At 43.9% G+C, this 11882-nt stretch overlaps 1 protein-coding gene across 1 annotated transcript in view; it reads right to left on the reverse strand.

Annotated features, from left to right (window-relative positions):
• Positions 1 to 204: 204 nt before the first annotated feature.
• Positions 205 to 11882, reverse strand: part of LOC137305759 (probable ATP-dependent RNA helicase DDX17) — a 43754-nt gene continuing 32076 nt past the window's right edge. The window contains exons 12-13 of the mRNA XM_067974708.1: positions 7854 to 8087; positions 205 to 4470 (exon numbers count right to left, since the gene is read on the reverse strand). Of these exons, the coding sequence (XP_067830809.1) occupies positions 3821 to 4470; positions 7854 to 8087 (884 nt within the window). The 3' untranslated portion in view covers positions 205 to 3820. The remainder of the gene's footprint in view (positions 4471 to 7853; positions 8088 to 11882) is intronic.

The following is an 11882-nucleotide window of genomic DNA, read 5'->3' on the forward strand; positions in this document are numbered from 1 at the left end:
CCTTCAGGCACAATTTGCCTAAAGAGTCACTGCCACTCATGACTCCTTCTCCTCCTACGGGATGACAGCAATTCCTTTAGGCTTAGCTTTACAATTCTTAAACGCAATCGTCTGCTGATCTAGTTTCCCACCTAGCTTGAGTTAAGGACAGCCTACAGGTGGGGACTATTGACAGAGGTCACTACAGGAAAAAGCAGCCATTCCTTTGGTAAATATCTCTTTATTACTGGAATTGCAAAATACAAGAAAACCAGTACAGTATCAAAATAGCACATTAATAAGACTGACACTGGGTACCAACTTCACAAGGTGAAACCTTTCACATAAAGGAAGAATTACAAGACTTGCCTAGATTGCTGTGATGCTTCACCAGCTGCAGGAGACAAAGTTTAAGAGCAGTCATAGGTTGGGACTCAATAAACCCTACATTTAGACGTTTTAGACAGGCTAACAGTACGTAATGAGTTTCACTAGCTCAGAGCAAATTGTCAATAACATGGAGGCTATTTTGTAGCACTGTTGAGTCCTGCAATTATGGAAAAAAAACACTTCAGAATACCTAAAGCTTTTGAATATAGAAAAATGTGAAAGCCACAAAGTTGTCCAATGGTCGTCACTACCCCTCGAATCTGCTTGCTCTGTCGCCCAGCTGTTTCTTTTCGACTGTCTCTGGGTGTAATGTCATCAATTCATATATCCCATTAGGCACAATTACACAGCCATCCAATAACTGAAAAAATTACCACTGAGGATGGGAGCTTTGGGTGTCAGGTAATCTCAACGGATGCAATGTCAGATTTCAACAGCTCTGCAACCAGGCTGCACACAATTACATCCATAATGTTGCATTAAATGATCTGGATGAGGCCGAACTCAAAAGATACTGGTGTTATGAAAAGGGTTCTGCCTTTAGCTTGGTTGGAAAAGATAACAGTAATTGACATCCAGGAGGTGAAGGAGGGAAAAAACAAGTTTGACGAGATCACACAAGTTCACTGTGCGTGCGACCCCACAATTGCTTCAAAGGACCGGCAATTAACGAGCGGGAATCATTTTACCCTCATGTTGACAACCTGCTCTGGGAGGAAAGACTATAGCCAAGCTGCCCGAAAACATGCCTTTAAAATGCTGCTGACATCATGACTGCTCCACTTTTCATACACATTGGCAGGCTGTGCAACATTCAAAGTAGGGATGCTGGCAATAAAATTACTTACAAATTACCCTCACTGCCCCTCCCTCTGCTTCATTATTCCCCAAAACAAAAATTTCAACACGGAGCTGCCTCTTTAATGCAAGTAATAAAGATTGCTGCTCCACCAGCCAGTGCTAAGAGTAAAGTTTACAAAGCTGAAGCGCCTGCATGTTCCACAGTTTGTCAATGTGTTGGTAACCTGCTGATGCCACCAGTAGGCAAAAGGCACATTTCAGGAACTAAATTTCATCTTCCCTGTCAGGACAGTCACACTGGCAAATATTCTAACAGCAATCTGTATCAACACGTTTACAACATGCATCGCAATATCGAAACAAAACAAAACAGATTCACAGTAAGCAAAGGGCAGAGTTCAAGTCTTATTAACAGGAATGACTTCACTGATCAATGCAGAGCAATGCACGCACTTAAGAGACGGTAAAAGTCATTCAATTTACATGAAAACAGCTTGGCTACAGAACATAGCATTACAGCTGATGGTAACTGGAACGAATTCCCCTTTTCAGGTCAAAAATTTAGGTTGGTCTCGTCTTTCTATTAAAACTTCAAAACTTGTGTATCTCATTAATTGTGTGTTTTAAGATGATAGGAAGTTTGGACCTACGAGGGAAACCTAGGAAAGCAGTCTTGGAGCTTTGCCACACAATCTGAAAGCTGTTACAATCCTACTTCTAACAGAACCTCCAAAAGACGGTGGTTTAAAAATTTAAAATTAGCCGCAATATATTCCATACAATGCCTCAAAAAAAATGGACTTTTTTGTTAAATATGAGTTCATCTATGAAACACCTACCTTTAACGATACATCCAGCACTCAAATGTTTGAAAAAAAACTACCAGTAGCACGAATGCCTAGCAATACAAAAAAACTGGCCAATCATTAAATAAGAGGGAAAATGGTCAAATTAACCTGAACATCAATATAACAGGAACAACCCACTGCTACTATGTATGGAAACTGTGGCCTGAAGTATCAGATTGCTCCCAACAATGCTGCAACTTCTTGTCACCTGTTGGTTAGTCTATTAGCACCTGGTGAAGTATTGCTCTCCACTTTGATCTCTAGCAATATTCCTCTTGGGTAATGGAGGGAGAGAGAGTAACAAGCTGGTGACCATAAGAGAATAGTTGAGTAACAGCTCCAATACTTGTTTGTCAACAATTTAAAACCATCAGAAATCAATTTTATTTTAGAATATACTTCAACAGAACCTGAGTTAAACACTGACATGAGTCAGGCCTCATTGCTTGCACCATGGGACATTACTGCAACATGACTGTTCATTTCTTAAAGGCAATTGGGGATAACCCAAGCACCCTTGTGCTAATTTAGACAGATTGAGTTGGGAGGTGGGGAAGGGGGAGAGAGTCCATTCACTGTCGCTTTTTTGGAATCTCTTTTGACTAGTTTTACTGAGAAGCTGTTCCAGTTCTCCATTCTATGGGTTGTCCCAAATGTGTGTCAATTTAATTAGACCGTACTTTTCATGAAACCACAAAAATTATCCAATAACATGGGAGCCAAAACGTGGCTCTATGTTTGAGTGCGGACAGAATCTGCATTATCCAGCCTGGAATTCACAGGCATCACCATTACTCACCTCAACTAATCCAAGCTGAGAACCATCTCATAACTTCGGGGTCAGCACCCAATTAATCACAGACTTCATCTTTTGACCCCCCCACCCCCACCAATAATGTTTGGGATTACTCAGAGGCAGACCAATCTGACAGCCAAGCAGGCACTAGTGCTGAAGCCTGTGCTCAGTATTCAGTGTAAAGTTACAAATATAGACTCCAAAGGCTTTTGTGAATTTTAGTCTCTCACAGGTCTCCAAGAGCAGCTATTATACACGCGTTGAGCTTAAACACAATTAAAAAGTTCCCTCTGTAAGAGACCCAAAATAAAAGTAAAAGTGGCATCAAGTAGAAAAGATTTTTGATGGTTTGTATAGTTGTTTCAAAAATTGAAAATTATTTGACTCAACTTTTTTCTCTAGTCACATCATAACCAGTTATCTAATTTCCATTGGAAACTGCTGCAATCACGGGGAGTGAAAGGGCCAAGTCTGAATTTCTGGGTTCAGGTTACAGCTGAATTATGGGACTAGTAGACTTCCTGATAAAATTACACTACAAGAACATAGACACAAAACCTACCTTTTTAAAAGATACACTCGATAATGGAACAAACTGGTTTTAAAAATATTCTGGAGAGTGGTTGAACCAAGGGCACTAGAGGAGCTCAAACACTCAACAGAAAATAGCCAGCGACCAAGGTTCAAGCACTGCTCCAATGATCTGCCACCATTTCACTGAGTGATCAATAGGTTGGCTCTGTGCCATGATTGTACAGACCTACATCAGTAAGATTTACGGTAGGCTTCAGTAAAGTTTTGACAGATCAGCCCGCGTTCGTCACGTGGATCGGAGCCAGAAAGTTTGCTTCTTGCCTCGCACACTATTGTAGTAATAAAGTCAAGGTGGATGCAATTGTATAATTTACTTATCCTTTTTAAACTTTACTCTTCAGTAGAAAATGGAGTTGTTGCCTAGATCTTTATAAACGGGGAAATAAAGTGTAAATTTTACAAAAAAGTGAAATTATTTTCGGTTTGCTCCCTGTGAAGGGGGAGGAGGTGGGGGAGGAGGTGCGTACTGATAGCCCCCCTGGGACATGTAACCCAACAATGAGCTGCTCTGTTGATACGTTTGAGACATCAGTGGCTGTGGCTGTTGCCCCATCCCGTTCTGCCTGTACTGTGCTGAGGACTGTGGGGGCCGCCCTGCACTGCCAGAGGAGGAACCACTATAGTTATTTGAGCCGTAAGCGACACCTTGGGCACCACTGCTGTACACGGAGCCTCCGTAACTGCTCCCCGCAGTCTGACTTTGGTAACTACCCGGTTTTCCAAACCCAGTTTGAGATGCAGCCCCGTATGCGCTTTGGTTAGTGCTCCCGTACAGCCCACTTTGGGTAAAGTTTGGGTATTGGATTGATTGCTGCCCATACAAGGGGCTCCCATAACTGTTAGACTGTGGAGATCGGAAACTCTGCTTACTCAATGGACCTGCACTATCTCGGGAATCTCTCTGCCCCCCGAACCTGCCCCCACCATCTCCCCTGTCTCTGCGGTCCCCATCAAGGTCTCTAAAACCAGCACGGTCTCCGGCACGGCTACGGCCTCTGTCTCGATCGTCTCTGTACATGGTGTTGGGGTTGGAACCACTGGGCCGGTAACGGGATCGGCCTCCTAGTGGGGCAAAAAACAAGTTTAGTGAAGGACACCGGAATTAAATCGTAGTGCCGCACAACACACTCACATGGGTTACATCACCCTTACACATCACTGTAATTATTGATAAAGTGTCAGAAACATAGAATCATAGAATGGTTACAGCACAGGAGGCCATTCGGCCCATCAAACCTGATGCTCTTTGTAAGACCAATCCAGCTAGACCCATTATCCTGCTCGTCCCCGTAGACCTGTAAATTTTTTCCCTTCAAGTATTTATCCAATTCCTTTTTGAAAGCCACGATTAAATCTGCTTCCACCACCCTTTCAGGCAGCGCATTCCAGATCATAACTACTTGCTGCATAAAAAAGTTATACCTCATGTCGCCTTTGGTTCTTTTGCCAATCACCTTAAATCCGTGTCCTCTGGTTCTCGACCCTTCCACCAATGGGAACAGTTTCTCTTTCTTTACTTTATCTAAACCTTTCATGATTCTCAACGCTTCTATTAAATCTCCTCTTAACCTTCCCTGCACTAAAGAGAACAACCCCAGCATCTCCAGTCTATCCACGTAAATGAAGTACCTCATCCCTGGAACTATTCTAGTAAATCTTTTCTGCACCCTCTCTAAGGCCTTAAGATCCTTCCTAAGGTGCAGTGCCCAGAATTGGACACAATACTCCTGTTGTGGCTGAACCAGCATTGAAGGCTCTGAACCATAAAAGTTTACAGCACAGGAAGTTATTCTGTACATCCTATCTGTGCTCTTTGCTAGAGCAATACAAAACTAATTCCACTGCCGTGCTCTTGCTCCAAAGTCCTGTACCAACCCAAAACTAATCCCACTGCCCCACTCTCACCTCACGGCCCTGTACCAACCCAAAACTAATCCCACTGCCCCACTCTCACCTCACGGCCCTGTACCAACCCAAAACTAATCCCACTGCCCCACTCTCACCTCACGGCCCTGTACCAACCCAAAACTAATCCCACTGCCCCACTCTCACCTCACGGCCCTGTACCAACCCAAAACTAATCCCACTGCCCCACTCTCACCTCACGGCCCTGTATCAATCCAAAACTAATCCCACTGCCCCACTCTCACCTCACGGCCCTGTATCAATCCAAAACTGTCCCTACTTCTAAAACCCAAAAATGGCGTTGGGCCTTTTTTATAGATTCATCTACCTGCACTCGCACTTTCAGGGAATTAAGTATTTGAACCCCATAGTCTCTCTCTCTCTCTCTCTCTCCATCCACACATCAGCATCTTTCCATTGAATGTATATTCCTAATTGCACTCCCCCCCAAAATGTATTACCTCACTTAGAATCATCAAATTATACAGCAAAGGAGGCCATTCGGCCCACTGTGCCTGTGCCAGCTCTTTGAAAGAGCTATCCAATTAGTCCCACTCCCCTGCTCTTTCTTCCTTTTCAAGTATGTATTCAATTCCCTTTTGAAAGTTATTATTGAATCTGTTTCCATCACTCTTTCAGGCAGTGTATTCCAGATCATAAAAACTCGCTACACAAATTTTTTTCTCATCTCCCCTCTGGTTCTTTTGCAAATTACCGTAAATCAGTGTCCTTTGGTTACCGACCCTCCTGCCAGTGGAAGCAGTTTCTCCCTATCAAAACCCCTCATAATTTTGAACATCTTAACTAAATCTCCCCATTACCTTCTCTGCTCTACAGAACAATCCCAGCTTCTCTAACCTCTCCACATAACTGATGTCCTTCATATCTGGTACCATTCTAATAAATCTCCTCTGCACCCTCTCCAAGGCCTTGACATACTTCCTAAAGTGTGATGCCCAGAATTGGACACAATACTCTAGCTGATTTATAAAGGTTTAGCATAACTTCCTTGCCTGCCATCTGTCTGCCCATTCCACTAAACTGCTCACATCTGCCTGAAGTCTTTGACAGCAGTCTTTGTTTGTTTCTCCAAACCCCCTTCATTTGTTTTGTTGTCAAATCATTTATGTACCACGAACGCAAGTGGACCCAGCAACGACCCTGGAGTATATCACTTCCAACCATTCGCCAATCCAACCAACACCCATTTACCCTAACCCTTTGTTTTGTGCCCATCAACAAACTTTCTACCTATGTCACTACATTTCCTCTTATACCATATGTCTAAGTTTTTCTAACAAGCCTCTTGCGACACTTTCTGAAAATCTACATACACATCGACTGCATTCCCTTTATCAATCCAATCAATCAGTCGCTTCATCCAAAAACTTTCAATTTGTCAAACATGACTTGCTTTTAGCCAATGTAAGCCATGCATTTCTGAATCTAATTTTTTCTCCATGCTAGATTGTAAGAGTTTGCTCACAACTGATGTTTAGACCATAGAGGTCTACAGTTAAGCAGCTTATCCTTTCATTCCCCCCTTCAACAAATGTGTTGCATCAGCTACTCTCCAGTCCCACAGCACATTTTGCATATTTGATAATTGAGAAATTGTGGCCAGTCTCTCTCCTCTCTGATTCCTTTCAATAAACTACGATTAAGGTCCAGTTTCAGTTTAGTTTTAATCTATTCATCCACATAATTCCCTTTTTGCCATATAGGAATACGTTAATTTTGTTTTCTATTCAAATGATATGTGACAATTTCCCACTGCTGATCAGTTTACCTACTTACTGACTTTTTTGTCCAGTTAATTTGGGCCAGATCCCTTACCTCACTTAACACCTTTATGAAAGAGGATAAAGTCCTGGGGCCCACACACGGGGGCAATGGAGGAAAGTGGCCCACACACAGGGGCACTGGGGGAAGTGGCCAACAAAATTGCTCATGATGTTTAGAGAATTATTAGAATTTGGAATTTTACCGAGCATTGGAGAGAAGGGAACATAACTTTCAAAAAAGGACACAAGGACGGTGCTGGGCAGTGAGCCTGACGTCTGTCATGCTGGAGGCTCTCCTGAAAAAGGGTATAGAGGAGTAGTGAAATCAGGACAAGTCAGCACAGCTTCATGGGAGAGGAGATCATGTTTGATGAACCTGTTAGGAGGCATCAGAGCTGGTGGATAAAGGGAACTGCCAAGGATATTTTTTTTTCATAGACTTCAGCAAGGCTGTTGCTTTAGTGCCATGCAGGAGGTTGGTCCATAAGGCAGAAGAGAATGGAATAGTTGGGCAGTTATTAAAACCTGATTATTGATGATTCTAAAATGGAGTTACCAATAAATTTTCTAAGTATATACATATTTGCTCTCGCTCTACACATGCCTCAGCAGTGACACACCTGTAAGGGGCGGAGTTACTGATCTCAGCCTCACATGGAGAGGTGCACTAGTGTCTCAGGGATAATCTATGAACAAGGTTTGGTCCAATGAAGTTGCCCATCAATAGAATAGCAAATAAATAAAGAATTCAGTTACCTCTTCCACCTCCTCTCCCATGATCAACAAGTTGTAGGAGTTTTGGGTTAATGGCCTGGTTGGCCTCCTCCAGCACTTTGATCAGCTCCCTAGCCTGTTTCACGTTGCCTGGTGTGAAGAAGGTGTAGGCTGTGCCTTTATTAGTGCTGCGTGCTGTACGGCCAATGCGATGCACGTAGTCCTCGGAGGAATTGGGGTAGTCGTAATTGATGACAAATTTGATGTCTTCCACGTCTGTAAAAGCAGAATTGCAGTGTGGTGTGGAGAGGTGGGGAATGTGCCAAATTGAAGCAGCACAAACAGCACACCACAACAGCCAGGCAGAAAGAGAATAGTTAGAACAAGATTCCAGTACAGGCACCATTACAGTCCATGCTACTGTACTGCAGCGGATCCTCATCACATGCAGAGTGTTTAAACCCACACCATGCTTTGAAGCAACAACTTCACATACCAAGCAGAACACTCTGAACACAAACGTATAAAACAGCTTTACTGAACCAACTTCAGTGTTCATAGCTCTCTCAGAAGAGCAGACTCACTACTCTACAAATTGGAAAAACACCTGGAATTCCCTAACTACTTTGTCCCAGAACAGAGACCATTTGCCTCAGTTTGGTAAGCACTGCTCTCCTTTGGTTAAGTTATGGGTTTAGAGGCTATGGATTTGGACAAGTCAGACATCCCTATTTCTGACCAATTAAAATACTTTCAGCACCATCACTATCTTTACCTCAGTAAGGAGACCGCAGATAATTCTGGCTGAACTAGGAAAGGCCCTAACAGGTTAGCAACAAATTAGGATATGGTTCTACATCAACAGAAACTGCTATCTTTTGAACATTTAAAAATGGAGAATATCTGTTCATTCCCTTCAGGTCGTGATCACTACACAATTTCTATTTTAAAGTTTCAAGCAGCAGTTCTAACAAAACCGTTAAAAAGCAGCTTCACAAATCTCTAGTCACAGCAGTGACTGATCCTTTAAGACAGACGGGAGCAGGTCAGTTCCACAACAACAGATGGAACACAGCCACCACTACACCTACCTCAACCTGCTTCTGATGTTGGGGTGAAGGCTGTTATGATTTTACCACTTTGCATCCCACTCTCCTATATGAAGTGCCCTCTAGGCACAAGAGGGCAAACCAATAAAATGACAGAACTTGTATGGCAGGATGCATCTCATAGCTGATACTTGCTGGAACTGATTGCCTTAGATTTCAGCTGTGATCATGAGATTGCCCTGCTCAACACAGCATTACCTCGATTCCCTCAAATCTCCATTTTGAATCTGACAGGTCACAGGCTTCAGAACAAAATCCTAACCTGCCATTAACAACCACCACCTCCAACCAAAACAATCCCAACTTTAAAAATTGACTATAACCTAACACCTTGCAGGAAGAATGCATGGACAAGACAGGGTTTCTTCACTCTGCCTAGGTCAAATGCACTCAGATTTTAACCTTGAAAAACCAAATTGCTGGGCAGAAAATGGATTAGACAAACTTGCACACTTACTGTATTACCCCACACCAGCTTATTACTGTCTAAGAAGTTTTTTTTAAAAAAAAGATTAAAGGAGCACTCCTTAAGATAAGGTCTCCCTGTCATTTAGCAATAAAGAACAAAGTAAGCAAAATCCAAATGTCACATCACGTACGGCACATAGAACCCCCACCCCCACCATATTGAGTACAGTATGTTTACCCTGCTACCATGAACACAGTAATCAGGGAGGGCAAGGTTTCAACCAATGTTTGTTTGAACACTCACAATGAAGCTCGAGTTACTACTACTCTGAATAAACTCAAACAAGAACATATCAATCTTCATAAAGGGCCCCAAGTAGAGTTAGATAGGCAGAAAATAACAGGTGGTATTTAGCTCTTAATGTAGCAGATCTGTGAAGGAATGCTCCTTTAAGTCTCCAATTCCTAATGTTGCAGTAATATGAATCGTTGCAAACAGTTGTTCATTATGCTCTTCAGGGCTAGAAATTACCATAGAATTACTGGTCTATGATCACTACATACCATTCTGGTACCCAGGGATGCTGGCACAAAGCCAACTACCTGACCAGAACTGGAACTTTTGAATCTGGATTCAGTCTCAGATTCTATTGGGATATTCTGAATACAGTAGCCACATGTAAGAAATCCAATATCCAATCTTCTCACACAAATGTAATTCTTTGTCCAGGTTATAAAACTGTTAATATAAAGATCAGCAAGGATCATAATGAATGTTTTTGAATGAGTAATACTAGAGATGGCAAGGTTCTCAAGATCTCAATAAACTGGGACATTATTTCAATTGTAAATGTTTTTCTAATGCAATATAAACCTTGGACTCTCAAAGTGGGCAGGTACCATGTCCAGAAAACTGGCTATGTGCAATTGCTGATTACTACAAGCTCCTGTTGCAGACCAGAAAGGTTGTGACTGGATATGTGACATGATAGAACCACCCCTTGCGCAGGCCATTATACTGTCCGCCCCTTGCGCAGGCCATTATACTGTGCGCCCCTTGCTCAGGCCATTATACTGTGCGCCCCTTGCTCAGGCCATTATACTGTGCGCCCCTTGCTCAGGCCATTATACTGTCCGCCCCTTGCTCAGGCCATTATACTGTCCGCCCCTTGCTCAGGCCATTATACTGTCCGCCCCTTGCTCAGGCCATTATACTGTCCGCCCCTTGCTCAGGCCATTATACTGTCCGCCCCTTGCTCAGGCCATTATACTGTGCGCCCCTTGCTCAGGCCATTATACTGTCCGCCCCTTGCTCAGGCCATTATACTGTCCGCCCCTTGCTCAGGCCATTATACTGTCCGCCCCTTGCTCAGGCCATTATACTGTCCGCCCCTTGCTCAGGCCATTATACTGTGCGCCCCTTGCTCAGGCCATTATACTGTCCGCCCCTTGCTCAGGCCATTATACTGTCCGCCCCTTGCTCAGGCCATTATACTGTCCGCCCCTTGCTCAGGCCATTATACTGTCCGCCCCTTGCTCAGGCCATTATACTGTCCGCCCCTTGCTCAGGCCATTATACTGTCCGCCCCTTGCTCAGGCCATTATACTGTGCGCCCCTTGCTCAGGCCATTATACTGTGCGCCCCTTGCTCAGGCCATTATACTGTGCGCCCCTTGCTCAGGCCATTATACTGTGCGCCCCTTGCTCAGGCCATTATACTGTGCGCCCCTTGCTCAGGCCATTATACTGTGCGCCCCTTGCTCAGGCCATTATACTGTGCGCCCCTTGCTCAGGCCATTATACTGTGCGCCCCTTGCTCAGGCCATTATACTGTGCGCCCCTTGCTCAGGCCATTATACTGTGCGCCCCTTGCTCAGGCCATTATACTGTGCGCCCCTTGCTCAGGCCATTATACTGTGCGCCCCTTGCTCAGGCCATTATACTGTGCGCCCCTTGCTCAGGCCATTATACTGTGCGCCCCTTGCTCAGGCCATTATACTGTCCGCCCCTTGCTCAGGCCATTATACTGTCCGCCCCTTGCTCAGGCCATTATACTGTCCGCCCCTTGCTCAGGCCATTATATTGTCCGCCCCTTGCTCAGGCCATTATACTGTCCGCCCCTTGCTCAGGCCTTTATACTGTCCGCCCCTTGCTCAGGCCATTAGATTGTCCGCCCCTTGCTCAGATCATTAGATTGTCCACCCCTTGCTCAGATCATTAGATTGTCCACCCCTTGCTCAGATCATTAGATTGTCCAAGCCTTGATCAGGCCACTACATTGGCCATCGCTAGAATCCATTCTGGTACCTGTGGATGTGGGCACAAGGCTGATTAGCTGAGCATATCTAGGACTGAGTTACGTTTGGCTCTGGAAAGAGCGAAGTATTTTTCAGTCTACAATGTCTTTGATTTGATGATGAAGCCTTCTGAAGGGAGACCAGCCTGAGGATTTGTTATGAGAATATCCGATTGCTACAATACTCTTTATTGCACCCATGGAGTCTCAATGGTTAGAAAGGGTAATAGAAAATCAAACTATAAACCCTTACATGTA

The sequence above is a fragment of the Heptranchias perlo genome, chromosome 40, assembly GCF_035084215.1.
Source record: "Heptranchias perlo isolate sHepPer1 chromosome 40, sHepPer1.hap1, whole genome shotgun sequence".
NCBI lineage: Eukaryota > Metazoa > Chordata > Chondrichthyes > Hexanchiformes > Hexanchidae > Heptranchias > Heptranchias perlo.